Source organism: Lagenorhynchus albirostris, chromosome 10 (genome assembly GCF_949774975.1).
Source record: "Lagenorhynchus albirostris chromosome 10, mLagAlb1.1, whole genome shotgun sequence".
In the NCBI taxonomy this organism is placed as follows: Eukaryota; Metazoa; Chordata; class Mammalia; order Artiodactyla; family Delphinidae; genus Lagenorhynchus; species Lagenorhynchus albirostris.
In genome coordinates this window covers 101,138,259-101,156,416 of record NC_083104.1, presented here as the reverse complement: position 1 = coordinate 101,156,416, position 18,158 = coordinate 101,138,259, and the positions used below count along the sequence as shown (strand labels likewise).

The 18,158-nt window shown below is 47.9% G+C and overlaps 1 protein-coding gene across 2 annotated transcripts in view; it reads right to left on the bottom strand.

Moving 5' to 3' along the window:
- LYRM4 (LYR motif containing 4) overlaps window positions 1–18,158 on the bottom strand; it is a 119,862-nt gene that overhangs the window by 71,139 nt on the left and 30,565 nt on the right. For both annotated transcript variants that reach the window (XM_060164290.1, XM_060164289.1), the window contains exon 2: window positions 17,272–17,392. In XM_060164290.1, the coding sequence (XP_060020273.1) occupies window positions 17,272–17,392 (121 nt within the window). The remainder of the gene's footprint in view (window positions 1–17,271; window positions 17,393–18,158) is intronic.

The following is an 18,158-nucleotide window of genomic DNA, read 5'->3' as shown; positions in this document are numbered from 1 at the left end:
CACAACGGTGAGAGGCCCGCGTACCGCAAAAAAAAAAAAAAAAAAAAAAAAAAAGCAAGGAAATTATTATTAAAAAAAAAACAACAAAAAACGGCCCCCGAGTGATATGCAGAAGCCAACAAGGTTATAAGAGAATTAGAAAAATCACCATTGTGCAACGACTAAGTAAATAAGGCAAGGTGCATTAATGGGTCTGAAAACCACTGGGCATAAGGCTGTTGGGGAACAGTTTACTTATTAATCACAAAGAGAAACGGGATGTTTATAATGGAAATATCTCGCCTCCACTTTAATAAAGGATCAAACTGAGCACAAACCAATAATGGTACCACCGACATTATGGGCGCCTGATGGGGTGGAAAGGGAGGAGGCCTTATTACCCACTCAGGGTTCCTGCCCAAGGGTTTATTCCGATATACTCTGACTGATTCAGACTGGCCAACAGTCTAGACTAAATAGGCCAATATCATGAAAGTTGAAAAAAAAAGGCAGAGGGCCTCTTCTACATTCAAGGAGACTTAAGGGACATGACTACGGAATGCAACACTTGATCCTTAAACAGATTCTGGATTAGAAACAACTGTGAAAGGTGGGACAGCTGGAGACGTGAAGATGGACTGCGGTATCGGCCAGCACACACTGATGCTCAATTCTGAGGTGTGAAAACGGAACTGTGAGAAGCCAAGAAGCACGTCCTTGTTCTAAGAAGACATCCAACTGACACCTATAGAGGTAGAGTTATGCCTGCAACTTAATGTCAACATTGGTGAAATGAAGGAAAGGGCAAAATAGTCATTCTCTTACATAAGCTGCTTAAGTTCAAGTAAGATAATAATTTTTTAAAGGAGAAAACCATCCAGGACTTCCCTGGCAGTCCAGTGGTTAAGACTCCGCGCTTCTAACGCGGGGGATGTGGGTTCTATCCCTGGTGGGGGAACTAAGATCCCACATGCCATGTGGCGCGGCCAAAAAAAAAAAAAAAAAAAAGAAAAGGAGAACACCATCCAGAGAAAAACGAGACACTACTTTTCATTTCAGAGAAAACATGCCTGAAAGACGAGTTTTAACGTTAGCCCATAAGCTGTCTTAGGTTCCTCCCAAGGCATCTGAATGGAGCACACATCTAGAAGGGTGCATAATGAACTTCTTCAAAGTGAAATTTGCAAACCTCATCAATGTTGTCAGTAAATATTACAGGTGTTACGAAATTAAGGGAGATTTTTAACATGCAAAGAAGTGTTGATGCCCCCCGCCCCCCGCCAACACTAAGAAACCAGGAAGCCACCTGAGTCAAGATGCACAGGTGATCACGGAAGCCTGAGACAGGCAAAGGTGATGAATGAGTTTATTATAATCCACCTCTTCAGAGACTCAAAGTCAGCCTGTTTCCTTTGCTGAGAGTCTTGGAGTTCGCTTCCCACAAGGCCTGTAAGTGAATGCCATTTAAAGTGCAGTCACTTCCAGCTGAAAAGGACTGGGGTGAGGATGGTGGAGTTGGCTGGGCGCAGGGAGGGGGACCCAAAGGCAGGGTCTGGCCCTTCAGGGGTAACATGCTCAAGTATTCTGGTACAACTTAAGCTTTTTAAATTGTTCACCTCATTAGCAAAGGATGTTTACACATGCAACCTTAGTGTATGTTTATAGTTATTTATAAATCATCAACATGTGCTCCTGTGCTACCAAATTATGCAGTTAAAAATACGTCCAAGAGTAGAGGCACTTTAAAAGATGAGATACAAAATCTGGGCAGAAGCTCTGTACTTCCTGCTTGTACCGCAAAGGCTTGTCCTGCCTAATTCCTGAGATGCACCCGCTCACCATGGTGATCCAGAGGATGGCAGTTCTAAAGCACAGCGGCATTCATGTTGGTGTCTTAATCACTGGGTGCCTTAAATTAACCCTCCTCTGCAGAGGGATGTTAGGGACACTATAAAAACCCACAGTAGGCAGCCCCGCTCATAAGGACCCCAGGCAGCCTCTGCCTGACCTCTTCAGTGCTACCAGGGGAAGGGCTGGGGCTCATCTCTCAGAAGCGGCTCGTTCATGTGCTCATCGGCTGTTTCGTGATTCACAGGGTAACTTCCTTCCTCTCTAATGCAGAATGTAGGCTGCGCAAGGGCGGGGCAGGGACGAGCGCTGTCTTACCGTCACTGTATCCTCGTGTCTAGAACAGTGTCCAGAACAGTGTCTAGTACATACAGAGTGGCAGAAATAACGGACAAATGTTGACTGATTTTTTTAGAGAACTCTTCCGCACGCCTAGTCTGGCTTTATACTGAAACAACAGCAAACCCTTATATCACACTACGTGCCAAGCAGCATCGTAAGCACTTTCCACATGATAACTCACTGAATCCTCACGACAGCCTTATTAGGCAGGTGCTGCCATCACTGCCATCTCGGCTGAGGAAATTGGGACAAAGAGCGGCCAAGCGACTTGCCCAAGGGCGGCAGCTGGTGAGTGGCTGGGCAGGGATTTGCTGGCAACAGTGTGGCTGCTGAGTCACACCTGTAACTGCTCCACAAAGCCTCCTCTCGCCAGGTCAGAGGACTGGCCTCACCGCTGCCATCCGGATGCACAGACCCGGGGGCTAACCGCCCCCTGCAGGTGACGAGAGGACAGACCTCCAGAGCCTTCCACGTTCATCTCTTTTCCAAGCCAGACATTCTAGAGCCTTCAACTGTGTAACAGATACTGTGGAGTCAGTCCTTCAACACCTGGGTCTCCCTCTCTTTGGGTTTGGTCGAGTTTGTCCCTGTAGGGTCAAGAGTCCAGCCATAGACTCCAACAGCCCTGGGTGTGAGACCTAGCCTCGCAAAGTCACCCTTTGACTTGAGCAAGTTTCCTCTTCTGAAAAATGAGTTGATAACATTTCCTTCTTCGTAGGAATAGTCACTATCCTTTGGTCCAGGGCCCTGGCACAGCATATCACCCTCCGGGGAGACACATTAGCATTCATGCGGATGGTGACGCTGCACTTTACGGGAATGTACTGCACTGGCCTGTACATCACTTCCTTCTGTTTTCACTGGAGGGATGTGGCTCTTTAACTTAAGTTTATATGGTGACACACTGACTCAATTCTGTCTCCCGCTGCACAGTTCCTCCTTTCTTACAGGAAAAAAGTCCTCATAAAAACAATTTATAGCACATCAAAATATTGACAGGAACCTTAAGCCCTAATGTCTGAAGATATCTGTAGAGACGATTTATCACAGAAGCTCCACTGTTATAACTTGGCAATTAGGAAATACTGATAAATGCAAACACATTATTGATGTCAATTACAGAAGCACAAGTGGGCTTCCCTGGTGGCGCAGTGGTTGGGAGTCTGCCTGCCGATACAGGGGACGCGGGTTCGTGCCCCGGTCCGGGAAGATCCCACGTGCTGCTGAGCGGCTGGGCCCATGAGCCATGGCCGCTGGGCCTGCGCGTCCGGAGCCTGTGCTCCACAAGGGGAGAGGCCACGACAGTGAGAGGCCTGCGTACCGCAAAAAAAAAAAAAAAAAAAGCACAAGACTGCTGAGCCTCCCAAAGTGCTTTGACACAAGCAGTTAGAGCTGAGCCTGTCAATACACATCGAGGCACCGCAAGTGCCGTGAGAAGTCAGGCTGCCACGACCCCAAGGTGCTTCCACGCTAGAAGTGAGGCTATCTCAGCAGATGAGCACCTGCTCAGGAATATCTAACAGAACCTCAGGTGAAGTCCGACGTCAAAAAGGTGCTCACTGGTGACTCACGATGAGGTAGGCGTAGAAGGTACTCAGGAGGAGCTGGGGGCCAAGACGCACTGACGCAGCTCAACGGCCCCGACTGTGCACGTGAGGGGCGCACACCAGGCCAGGACCTGCAGAAACAGTCGGCCTTCAGGGCAGTGCTTTGGAATATATTTTAACATTCCCAGGTATCCCGTTTTGTAGGACTGAGAACAGTCTTGGATTTATTTTCAGGGGATGACATGAACAGCCCAGGTTCCGTTCTCCCTGTGAAGGGCAGAGGGAGATTTGAGCCTGAGTCCTGAGAGAATGGAGGTACCGGGAATTTGTGAAGGAAACTTCGTTTAAGAGGAACACAAGGTCACTGGTCATAGTTTGGTTCTGATGGGTTTCATGTGCTGGTAAGACACCTAACTAAGTTCAAGCATCTACTAGACACAGAGGGCAACAGTCTGCAGGAAAAGACAGGACCAAATACAGTTTCGAGGAGGAGGTGTGGTGAACTACCTCTGAGAAGAATACGGACACAAAGAGACTAACTGACTCGGCGATAGGGACACAAGGAGACTAACTGACTCGGCAATAGGGACACAAGGAGACTAACTGACTCGGCGATACGGACACAAGGAGACTAACTGACTCGGCGATACGGACACAAGGAGACTAACTGACTCGGCGATACGGACACAAGGAGACTAACTGACTCGGCGATACGGACACAAGGAGACTGACTCGGCGATACGGACACAAAGAGACTACCTGACCTGGCGATTGGGACACAAAGAGACTAACTGACTCAGCGATATGGACACAAAGAGACTAACTGACTCGGCGATACAGACACAAAGAGACTAACTGACTCGGCGATACGGGGCCTATGCTTTTGAGACAGCAGTTGCATTTCTGAAGGAAAACAGAGTTAAAAAAACCCCCGTCACCTGCTGTGTGAAAGGGCTCTATGAGGCACTAGGAAAGGGCACACACAACCCTCGTCCATCTGGGAAGCAAAGCCTGGGAGGCCACAAGGACGGCTGAATGCCAGGGATTCTCATGCAGAGCCTCGAGGGCCCCATGCGCACAGGTCTGGACAGGCATACACGCTCTTCCCTGAGTCACTTCTCTGGCCAGACCTAAGCCCCTTACAGACATCCGCTCACCTCCCTGCGAACGCTTACTGCCGCCAGAGGTAGTACCTGCCTTCCAGATCCCTCCAGCAGTAAAGCTGCATGAGCTCCGAGGGCTCGGGGTCCGCACCTCATCCCTCTGTGTGTGCACCTGACGTGGCAGGGCACGGGGACAGGGGGTCAGGAGTCAGGGGCGGTGGGCGCCTCACAGCCCCTCCTTGACTCTGAGCCTGCCCCGGCAGCATGTGAGCTGAGGCCTCCGTGACCGCACTGCATTGCCTCACAGCACGGTCCTTCAGCTGCATTTAAATAAAATGAATGCTATAAAATTTGATTTAGATATACTCTTGTAGCCTTGGAAACCCCTTTCACTGAGAGTGAGTGAGTGCCCCCAGTTCTTTCTGGTGGATAAACTTTTCCCGGTGTGTGAAAAACATTAATACAGAAACTGCCCCTTGGAATTCAGTCTTCACAGTTCTACCTAAGCCACTGAGAAGCACTTGGGAGGGTCGACCTGCGTGACAGCGAGGCCCACGTGTCGAGAGCAAAGGCTTGGGCGCTGACCACGCTGCGGGGCCGGGGGCAGCTCGGGGCACAGAAGACAACCCGCCTCCCCGGGAAGTCAGAGGCCCTGGCAGAGCCCTGCAGGAAATGCTGAGGAGTTAACACCTGAGTGCTCTGGTGGCCCCGAGGACAACAGGTTTCAGTGGCAGGAGAGGGGAGCAAGGGTGCGGCAGGCCTGCCCTCGGCAGCTGGCGGGCGGGGAAGGAGCTCCCTGGCGGGGCGCTAGGTGTCCTGCGCCGCGCTGGCCCCGCATCCAGCCCCGAGCACCCTGTGCTCAGCCCAACAAGCTCACCGGCTCCCGGTCCTGAAGCCGCGATGTGGCTGCAGTGGGGCACGAGTGTGCGCGGGGCAGGCTTCGCAGGGCCCAGAAACCCACGGGGCCACGCCGCTTCCTAGCGGTTCCCTAAACTGCCCAGGAGAGAAGAAAGGACGGGCACTGGCCTGTGGGGAAACATGGGCTCCGTTTAAAAAGTATTTCCAGTAAGAAAAATACGTAATATTAAGAAAAACGTGGACAGCTATACAGACAGCTGCAAACTTTAAATAACAGCTGAGAGTTACTGAAAAAAGCAAGTGCTGAGTTTGGCCCAGCGGAGACAGAACCTGGATCGAAGCCGCAGGACAACTGATTCTGGCTCTTTTCCCCCAGTCTCCCTTCCTCATCCCACTCCTTCTTGGAAGGTCTGTCGAGTCCCAGTGAAGAAATCTCGTTGGTAATGAGGCATCCACGACCTGTCACCTGTGTGAAAGGGCAGCTTCTGTCACAGCTCACAGGTCCCTGGAAGCCGCTGTGATCCATGCAACATCCCTGCCATCACCGGGGGTTAAAAGCTTCTACAGAGTGTAGCCAAGGGCTTGTCTGGAATTGGCCCCGCAGCCGGGGCTGCCAGCAGAGAACCACCGCTGCATAACTCAGCTTACGCCACCAGTCACTCCCCATGCTCAAGGCGACAGGCTGCCTGTGACATCCCGGCAGCCAAGCTTTCCTTTTAAAGTGAATTCAGTAAATGCAGAGGGTCAGTGACACGCCTCACCCTTGGTCAAAATCCAACATTCACAAGTATGTTTCTGGGATCTAACAATCATCGTCAATTATTTTCAGAATCAGAAAACGTCAGGCCTGAAAGGGGGCCTCGGAGGCACGGGGCACCCCTCCACACCCATGTGGAGCTGGCATCGACGACCGCCCGCCAGCTGGCCGGGGCCGGGAGCAGACCCTGGCTGTGCTGGCTCCCTGGCTGGCCGGCGTTCAGTGATGGGTGCGCACTGGGCTCCGACGGCACATCCATGACTCTGCAGGCAGTTCTGGGACGCGCTCGTCTGAGTGCGATAACTCCAGGAAAGAAACCCCCAACCCAACCTCCACAAGGCAGTTAAACTTAGGTTTGTTAAATACAGCAGATTCGTGAAGAGAAGTCTTGTGCTATTAGGATGTTGGAAAGCAGAGCACCCAATCCCTCACCTTTTACAGATGAAGCCTATTGGGTCACGGATCTCTGGTGATGCTAATATCTCGAAGTTGTGACAGACTGTGAAGGAGAGTCCATGGGACTGCAGGTCGGTGGTGTTGTTACAACATTAAGGAGATGAGACTTGGGGCGAGGAAAAGAGAAGTACTTGTTAGGCTGCGTGAAGTGGAAATGCTCGAAGAAAAAGAATATATTTAAAATACTGATTTGATTGTGCACCAGCATTACTTAATAAAGCTAAGATTATTACAGTGCCACACCTGAGAGAATTTTTAAAGCCTTTCGATTATTTATAACCAACCAATCTACGAAATGACAACCCTAATTACCAGATTTGGGGAAGAGAGAACGTTTCTGACACAGCACCTGGCTCTGGTATTTCAAACACACAGCAAGTACAAAACTAACCTTAACTTATGAATGGTATTCCTTGGGCTTCAGCAGACAAACTGAATGATGATAAAGTTTTAAGAGAGATTAAATATCATGAATGAGGATAGAGAGCTACCTAACAAGGGCTAGGATTTAAATTTAGGTGTTTCTCACTCAAAACCTCCAATCATGTCTCTGAATGAAACAACAGTTTTTAGACCGATAGATGTATAATTAGAAAATAAATCTTTCCAACAGCGTAGGTGATACCACCCTTCATACATATGCTTGTAAAACCCATCAAATGCAGATATCCAGTGCTCAGGAAATGAGCACATGTTCTCATACACACACTGGGCTGGGTGTCATCACCTCCCTGCCACCTCAGAGGATGTGGGACAGAAACACAAATGGACATAAACAGGGGGAGCCCCTCTGTCACCCTTCCTGGAAGATGTGGCATTGTTTCCCCGTCAGCTTGGGAGAAGATCTTCTGCATAAGCACGACTGGAATTAACTCTGATTACTTGAACGACAAGCCAGGCAGTAAAGGCATCAAAAGGTTTCCGCTGAAGGGCACTTCAGCGATAGCTTGTCAGGAAAAGCACAATTGGAGCTGTGACCCTGGATCTATGGGGAAATTCTGAGCAAGCACTTCTTAAATAAGGCAGCTGAACTTTACCATTTTCAGACTGTGGTTTTGTACTGTTTTTTCCTTTTGAAGGCAGAGAGGGTGAGAGAGTTTTCTGATAAATGATAAAGGAGACCAGCCCCTAGGGATACACTATTCACGAGCCTACAGAGGGGAAGCTGCTACCTTCTAATGAGAGCTCTAAATGGACCATCAGAAAAAGGAACACACATCTTCCCTCCTCCTCTCCTACGTGTTGTTTACCTTCTGTGAAGATAAGGCCACCCAGGGTGACCCCTCTTCTGAGAACTGGCTAAAAAGTGAGAACAGATGCAGGCCCATCCTTCTCCTAACTGTGCATCCCTGGGAGAATTATTCAAACAGGCCGAGTCTGAATTTCCTCATCGAGCGCACAAGGATACTAGCATCTTTCTCACAAGGCTGCTGTTAGGCATTCAAAGTGCTTATGTAATACAGGGAGTCCGTGCCCAGAGAGGGTGCGACAAATCGACACTGGTGAGGACCGCCCCCCCCCCCCCAGTCTATCAAATCATCCCTTTACAGATGGAGGAAACAGGGCGAACAAACCACCTGCCCAAGATCACACGGCAAGTTACTATCAGAGCTGAGATGCGCATGTTCACCTCTTGCCCCTGAGATCAATGTACTTTCTGCTCCGGAACTGTTAATATCTGCTTCCACTTTAGGTGTTTCAGCAACAAAAAGGCTTTTCGAGGAACTCAAGAGTGAGCAGCTCTGGCAGACTAGACTAGGAGACTCATCTGCTAGACTAGATGGGAGAATGACAGATACCATGATAAAAATTCCCAAATGAAACCTGTGCCAAAGTTTTCTATAAGCGGCACTACTATGTGAGCTCTTGTGAACATGAAATATGCAGAACTATTAGTGTACAAAAAAAGGCAGGGGTGATACAGGCTTCCTCTAGAAAGGAAGTGGAATCTTGTTCTGTGCGTGTCAACCTTGGAGGAATGAAGCAAATGTGATGGGTGGTCTCCAACTAAGAGACATTTCTTCTAGAAGAATGCCAACTGTGCGAAAATACTCTTGTCCCAGACTTGAGGAAATAAAGGAATTTCCAGAAAAAGCAGAGAGGAAATTAGTTTAAATTCTTGTATGAAGAAGTCTATTTGTAGCTGCAGAGGAACTATATATTGAACAGGCTGAAAAAATAAATGTCATACGTAGGCCAAGCTATAAAACTCAACAAACCCTTCTCATTGCCCTGCTTTCTCAAACCTTCTGAGGAGGCTGGGGAATTTTTTATTCCTATTGAGAGGATTCATATATCCAAAAGACATAGGGTTCACTTAGGGGCAATTCTTTCTGGTCGTTGTATATAAATTCATGTTGATTTCCTGAGGATGTTTATCCAAGTCCGAGACGGAGCACAGAAATCTCCTTCGCCTCTGACTGCTTTAGTACTATTTTTTTAATATGTAGATTGATCCTTGGATCTAATCTTAGCTGGTCTATAGAGGCACAGGGGAAAGCACTGCTGGGATATGGCAGTAAACCCTATGTCGTGTTCCATGGAATGAGTGAATAGATGGTATCCAGAACAGGAAGGGTGGGCTTGGCTCCCAAACAGTCCAAGCCAGAGAGAACTTCTGTGAGGTCTGGACAGACCTGTGAACTCCACCCCAACTCTGCCTCCGAAAAACTTACAAAACCAATTCATAATTATATGGCATAGAGGGGGTGCTCGATAAACAGGGAAAGAGACTGTGGGCATGGATTGCAAGGCACACAGTAGGTTTGTGTTTCACGTGACTGAGATGGGCCGGGGGCAGGGTGGAGTCAAATCAAACAGAAAGACCATTAACGCTGAGGAGGAACTGGGGAGAGCATTCCCATCACTCATGCGTTATTGCTCTTCAAATGCCACTCCATCTTCTTTGAAAGAAAGTGTTCTCCTCAGAGGTATGCTTTAGTGCCCGTAACATGGCTTCTACCAGAAAGGAAGGCTAACCGCAGAGCTGCAAGCAACATCAATAAAATAATTCACTCTTTTGACTTTCCTCGTAGCAGAAAGGTTAGACCAAGAGAAGTTTTAGGAATTTACGATAGCATAAATACACGGCTGGCCTACCCCTTTGCTCACCTATAGCCTAAACTCTGGAAAGTTAAGATCTTGGTGAAAAATGGTCAAGGGAAGCTGAGCATAGAGTAATTTACTCTAAAATGTATCAGTATTTCTGCAAATAATCAAGAAGGGGACAGATACTGATGTGAAACGTTGAACCATGGCATTTTAGAACTGGAAGTAGCCTTAGAAACTACAGCATAACCCTTTGATTTTACAGATAAGAAGCTGAAGGCTTGTAGTTCCAGCTCCGAATGACTTAGGTTTCCCAGCCTCAAGTTATCAATCAATGTCTGAGGCATTCAATTTTATTTTTCTCAATTAAGAGAAAAATTGAGGACTGGTTATATAGTTCTTTTTTAGGGGAAGGGAGAATTTTTTTTATTGTGAAAAAAACCCCCACAAAAAGTTACCATTTTAACCAATTTTAAGCGTATAGTTCAGTAGTGTTAAGTACGTTCACATTATTGTAAACCGTATCTCTAGAACTTTTTCATCCTGAAAAACTGAAACTGTCCCCATTAAACGCTAACTCCCCTTTCCTGCTCCCCCAGCCCCTGGCAACCAACATCCTACTTTCTACCTCCTTGAATTGACCACTTTAGGGACCTCAGACAAGCGGAATCACACGGTACTGGTCCTTTTGTGTCTGGCTTAGTTCACTGAGCACAGTCCTCAAGGTCCATCCATGTTGTAGCCTGTGTCAGAATTTCCTTCCTTTTAAGGGCTGAATAATATTCCATTGTATGTAAATGCCACATTTTGTTTATCCATCCGTCAGTGGAAATTTGGGTTGCTTCCACCTCTTGGATATTGTGAATAATGTATAATTCTTTCCATGTATTTTAAATGCCCCTAATGTACGGACTGACTTTCCTCTCCTTCATAACAACAATTTCCCAGTAAATTTTAGAGATTCCCCTGAACCTACCAAAATGGTACTTAAGCTCAAAGTGTACTTGAAGAGAGATAAAGTGCATTATTACTTTTCCCCACAAGACATACAGATAAAACACTCCTACCTTTCCACAGGCTGTTCTGCAGGGTGCCCACTGGGGGCAGGTAAGGCAGCCCTGTCACTCAATTCTGACCACCCCATGGGGCACCGGCACAGGCTCTGCGGAGACCCACGTGAGAGAGGCCTGGCACCGTTCAATGGCTTCTCACCTCACGACAGGCGCGTTCAGAAAGTGATTGCGGGACGTTCCTCTCGAACGGTCATTTAAAAACTAAACCATAAAGTATCAGATGAAGTAAAAAATATGGTTTCAGAGACTCTCACTTATCACCACCCAAAATGCCAACAAACTGGGCACATTACTTTGCTTTTAGTGATCCACAAAAATAATAAGTGTAGGCTAAACACTGAAAATGCTTCATCTCACATATACACACACTCAGGTTAGCTAAAAGGCTGCTACCCATAATATCGACCCGTTTCCTAGTATCAATGGTTGTACATAATGTCTGCTCTGAACTGCTTACAATGGCAGGTTCATAGTTCTGGGTCTGACACAGCCACTATTTGAATTGCTTCATTAAAAAAAAACACTAGCTTAAGGATAGCTGATGTGGTATGGAATCCTGTCATCACTAAAGAGCTGCTGGCAAAAATGGTATAACTCCAACACCTTGTTGTTATCCGGAATCAGAAAACATGACATCCAGTTGATCTTCTCAGTGTAAAATTATGTACTACAGTAACAATATATTTCTTCATCCAAATACTTATGTTACACACAACCCTTGTATAGCTGGATACACGTATATACCATCACTGGTAGAGTAAAAACATTATTTGGGTGTAAGTTCAGTGCTCAACTCACTAGCCTACATGAATGAGTGGTTGGGAACCTCTGTTACCCAGGTCTGCTCTCTCAGAGCCCAGAACTGAAGGGTCGCCTTGCCAGGGTACACTCTGATGAACACGGAGAGTATCACACAGCTGTAAATAAACCCAAACTTTGTACAGATACTTTAGTTTTCACCAGGTTTAAAGAAAAAGGGGCTACACATTTAAGAGTTAGCTGAAGTCACAATCGTAATTCATGTATTCAAGGAAATCTCATCAGAGTGAAGAAACACAGCCCGGCACCTACCCGGTTACTGCAGATGCAGTTTCCCAGTCCCAACTGTTTCTTCTACTTCTTTTTCTCTCACAGACATGTGGCTATTAAGCGAGGTATATAACCGTATTTTGAAATGCTTGGAAAATGTTTTCTCTTTGATAGACACACAACCTCTGTGAGTTACCTGGGGTGGGAACCCCTTCTTCCCCCCACGGTTACGGAGCACCGGAAGCAGCAATTCCAAATAAGCCTGCTTACGGTTGTTTACAATCCTGAGGGGCGTGACAAACTGCGGAGCTATAATAAGTGGGGGTGATTAAGTGATCGTTAGTCCAATAATGTCTTACAGAGGGGCATCAGAAGGAATATCTCCAGAACAGCAACATGGAAAAAAGGACAAAGATGAAAGCAAAGTCTGGTTGACTTCCTCGCTTCTCTTTCTGGTGTGAAGCACCCAAGGAGCCCTGTTTACTCTCTCAGGTGGAAAGTCCTCAGTTACTTCTTGCTGCCTAGATTGTGACAGCTGTCTGTCCGGCATCTGTGCATCCTTCCTGGCGCCGGCTGGCGCACACAAAGGGCCTCTCCCACTTTTCGGATCCCACTTGGGAAGCAGACTGGGAAACTAGGTTTAATGGGGGCTAGTCCAGAACTTGCTTCCAGCAGAGAAAGAACTCACAAGAGCTGCCAGGGTCTAGCTGTCTTTACAGAACCATTTTAAATGGAAATAACGGGAGTTTATAGAAAGTGGGAGAATGTCTCTGCTAGTTACGGGACAGGGTAGGATGCACGTACCTGGAAAGAGAGAGGACTCTGATTCTCAGGGAAGAGGTGGTCCACGGCGAAGAGAGCACAAGCGCATGTCCGGCACCTAGTCCATGGGCCATAATTACGGAGAATGAATGAAAGGAGCCTGACTGGCTCATGCAGGGGAAACGCGACCTGCCCTTCTACTTCTTACAATCAGAGTAATCCTTAGGAGCAGCGTGAAAGGCCAGTAAGAAATGCTGATGCTACTAGAATCCCTCAGGGTTGCCACATGAAGACTAAATATCTCTGCACAGTAAGGATATAAAGGAAGGATGACCTCTGAGGAGAGGCTGGGCTACGATGATATGGTCCTTAAATATCTGGGGAACAAAACTGGGAGATGACTTAAGAGTATCTCTATCCTTTGGTTTCTACTGACTTAGGAGCTCACATCCTTGAACTTCTGAGTTTGCCCTCAGGAATTAGAGACCTGAGGTCAGGTCTGGCCAGGTGCCCTTAGACAAGGCAGCTAGCTTTCCTGCACCTTGGCTTCTCTACCCCAAGAGAACCAGAAGAAAACCTTTTCTCAGAGACTTCTTTAAAAAATGCGAAATCTTACTGTGCTTACAGTGGTATCATTAGTGTCACGGCTGACTGAAGCGAGACCCACTTTAAAGACTGGACAGCAGGAGGCAGGGACCAGTGTTGAGAGGACGATTTCAGTTTGAGTGCTGCCCTTACGGGTGTGCGTGTCTGGCGCCTGGAAAGGTGGCTGTAGGCTTTCTCATCCACGGAGAATGATGCTGAGATCGACGTGCATCCTGGTGGATGGTCTTTGAGTCCAAGTATCGAGTGGAAAGGGACTTGATGTGAAGGATATTGTAGTTCTTGAGGGTAACGTCTCAAGATCCTCATCAGATTTCCGCTTTCCCTTCACGGATCATTTGCATGAACCATGCGAGGTCGTGGGCAGCCAACAAGACACCACGATTTCGGTGGCACAGACCCCTGGACTGAGGTGTTCGACCCCAGGGGACGAACTTCATAGATTCATTTAGCCCACAAATAATTAAGAGCCAACTCCACGCGGGGCTGGCCTAGCTCTTCTGGTTAGCAATAATACAAGCATTTACGACGCGCCAGCACCCTAAGAGCTCCACATATATTAACCTACTTTATCCTCGCCGTAACCCACGAAGTTGGGCTTGTTCCCACCCGTGTTTTACGTTAGGCACTGAGAGGTTAAACACCTGGTTCAAGGTCACACTGCGACCAGGAGTCAGGACTGGAACACAGGCAGGCGGGCCCCACAGCCCATGCTCCTGCCTCCTGTGCGGTGGTGACCATGACAGCTGAGAGCCCTGTCCTCGTGGAAGAGGAGAAAACAGGGCAACAAGTGATGCTATTTCTGGTGCTGATAAGTGCTGTGAGGAACTCTGAAGCAGGGTAAGGGGGTAGGGGTAAGGGGGCAGGGGGCAGAGCCACGTGTGGTCAGGGAAGCCCTCTGTGATGGCGAGCAACCTTAGTAAACGCCTGAGTGAAAAGGGGGTCCAGCTCTGCGAAGGCCTGGGGAGACTATTCCAGGCGAGGGGACAAAGGCTCCCAGAGGGTTACAGGCTGGGGGTAGGGGTGCCAGGGGCAGCAAGGGGTCATGGAATGGCGCGGGTGAGGGAGACAGGCCGTGGAGGGTCTCTGCCGACTTCACGAGGACTGCAGGCTCGTCGTCGGGGATGAAGCCCCTGGAGGGTTTTGAGCAGGTGGTAACCTGCTCTGATTTTTCACCCTGGCAGCCTGTGGAGAAGAGACCACTGGGGCAGACAGGGAGGCGAGTTAGAAGCTGTCACAGTGGCCAGTGTGAAGAAAATACAGATGCTATTTTAGGCCTTTAGGCCAAGGCCAGCTTCGCCAGCTCAGAGCGAGGGGGCTCGGGGAATCGCCTGCATCTCATAAGCTAACTCGGGTCAACGTGAAGCTCGGGTTCAGGAGCAATCTTGACGTGAAAGGGAAGCACCTGCTGCTCTGCTAGTTAACACAGACGCCCTGGGCCCGGAAGCGGGCCGCACAGGCTCTGCCCCCCATCCTCGAAGGTGCACCTGGCAGGCTGTCCCGGGGAGGGCCCGACCCGTGGCCCCAGAGCTTGAGTCTGTTTTGTGTGGATCCACTGGGAATGTCTGGTGAGCGCCAGTCTATCCTTTCTTTTTTTTCTTCTTTTCTAAAAGCATTTCAAACCAAGTGACACAGACAATTGCATAACTAAAGAAATGGTGGCACGGATTACTTACAGGTCCCTTTTCTAAGCTCTTTCTACTCCGAACAACTTTACAGTAAAAGATAAAACCAGCCTGTTTCGGAGGTGCTTGCCAACTTCTGCATGGGGAAGTGCCAAAGAACTGAATCTTCCTGAGTTTATGCAAAATAAGGACGCAGGCTGCTTGTTTTTCCAAGTTCCAGTGCTAAAGCATCCCATAAAATTCAACCACTGATGCATGGAAAATGCCATTGTTCTAGAGTTTTTAAAATGGCAACCCCTTTCTCTGCCTCTATTAACACACATGCAAACATGCAGACCAGCTTCTTTTTCTGACTATCCTATTATCTTTTCATGCTCTTAGTTAAAGATCATTTCCTAGGCTTGTCTGAATGTGGCCAAGTTATCCTATTGCTAGATAACTGTAGAGCTCAGGGAGAGTTGTCTGAATCTGAAATGTTATTCTAGAAGGGATTGTTCCGTTATGTAGGCAACATAACAAGACTATTAATTTTGACATAAAATGAAAACTAGTTTTTAATACTGCTTCTTTATCGAACTGTTTATAGAGTCAAGCATGCAGAAGGGTCAGAGATATAAACATATATCCCGGTACACGTCATATATCGTGATAAGACATGATGTCAGCCAAGCTGGCATCTCCTGACAATGCTAAAGAAGCCCTTTCCAACACACTCACAGGTCTTAGGAAAATGTAAGGGGTTTCCCTCCACCCCTAAACAAATTCACTGCAAGGAAGAGAGAAAAACGAAGGGAAGCAGAAATGGAGCTTATGGTGTGGCTGCTGCTGAATCAGAGAAAAAGAGTGAAAAGGATGATTTTTTAGAGGGTGAGAAAACCAGTCGCCAGCAGGCTGCTTTCGCCGTCGGCTCCCTGGTTAATTTTGCAGAGAGAAGGACAAGTCACACCACCCAGGAGGCCAGGCTGCTGCAGGTGCTCCATCCACCTCACGAGAAAGAGCAAAGCAAGCACAAGCCAAGCCAGCCGCCAGCACTTCTACAGGAGGAAAATAAAACCCCCGCCGGGTCCTTCTGGGGTCAGTACCTAAGCAGCTGTGCTTCACGCCATCTGCACCTGCAGATACACCTTCCACATGCAACAAAATTTAGGTTCATAGCAGTGTCTTCCAGAAAAGGGCAACATTATCTTGAATTATGACTTCAAAGTACTAGGAAAGGACTTCCCTGGTGGCACAGTGGTCAAGAACCCACCTGCCAATGCAGGGGACACGGGTTCGAGCCCTGGTCCGGGAAGATCCCACACACCGCGGAGCCACAACTACTGAGCTCGCGTGCCACAACTATTGAAGCCCATGAGCCTAGAGCCCACGCTCTGCAACAAGAGAAGCCACCGCAAGGAGAAGCCCGCGCACTGCAACGAAGAGTAGCTGCTGCTCGCTTCAATCAGAGAAAGCCTGCGCGCAGCAACGAAGACCCAACGCAGCCAAAAATAAATAAGTTTATATATATGTATATATATATATACATATATATAAACTAGGAAAAGTAGATTACATTTATACTCTGTGACACATGTCCACGTATCAATGTGTAATATATCTAACGAAGAGACAAAATTTAAAGAAGGTTTCCTATACTTACAGCATCAACGTCTAGTAAACTATGGGAACTCAACTTCCCAGAAGGATGCATTTCCTGGAAATTCTGCATAGCTGATATTTACGTACTCCTTGATTCAATAATATGACAGGTCATCTTTCTTTGTGCACATGAATAGGAGGAAGAGCGTTTCGGGCTTCCCTCATGGCGCAGTGGTTAAGAAGCCACCTGCCAGTGCAGGGGACACGGGTTCGAGCCCTGGTCCGGGAAGATCCCACATGCTGCGAAGCAACTAAGCCCGCGCACCACAACTACTGAGCCTGCGCTCTAGAGCCCGCGAGCCACAACTACTGAGCCCGAGTGTCACAACCACTGAAGCCCAGGCGCCTAGAGCCTGTGCTCCACAACAAGAGAAGCCACCGCGATGATAAGCCCGCGCACCACAACCAAGAATAGCCCCTTTCTCATCACAACTAGAGAAAGCCCGCGCACAGCAACGAAGACCCAACACAGCCAAAAATAAAAACAAAAAAGAGGAAGAGAGTTTCATGATCCCGTGGTGTGAATCACAAACACCAATCAAGGGGGACATGTCAAAGCTTAAAGCTCTTAACGAAAAACCGTACATCACTGAACCATCTTACCTGTCGACGGATTATTCCAAGGTCTCTTTTGGCTTTATTCATTAGGGCTTGGATTTGTACAGGATCCTTTACATTCTTATTTTCTCTGAAGGCATCTCTTATCCTCCTGATGGCGTAACTTCTAAACGAATTCAGGGAAAAAAGGAAAAGGTGTCAGTGTGTCTGAAACGATGCTTTTAAAAATGAATTCACAAGTGGTTCCTTAGGAATTAGCTGTCTGCTAGGCCCCTGTGGATAATCACCTCTGCTCTCTGCTCTTGGAACAGGCCCATTACTATCCTGGGATGACTGAGCAAAAAGATTCGGGGAGATGAATCTACTCCAAACGAGTCAGGTGTGAATGGTAAAGTGCTACTGAAACACTCCTTAGATTATTGGCTTTTTACGGTTATTCACAACTGGCCTCCCTCCATTAACATGGATAACTGAACCTTCAATGTGCAGAGACAACACAACAATTGACAGGTGCCACGATGCACTGCATGTGTGTGTACCAAGACGGTGACCGATGCCACGCTTGGGTCAGCTTTCCGGTCTCATCCCACCTTCTCTTGTGAAACAGAACAGGCAAGGATCCATACTGCGACCCTACCACAGTTGAGAGTGGAGATGACACCAACATGCTCTTCTCCGTCTCTAAAGTGCACACACGTGCACACACATAAACTCCCCCCAGCCCCGCCCAACATACATCACATGCAGTTCAGGGCAGCGGTTTAAGCGCAAGCCTTGCACATCAGACAGGCTTGGGTTTGAATTCTTTTCCAAGTTCCTTCTGTTTGTGAGAACCTGGGCAACCTTCTTACGCCTGTCAAACAGGCCTAATACTGCCTACCTCTCAGCGCTGTTGGGAAGGTTAGGCTTTATAATGTGTGTCTGGAATTTGG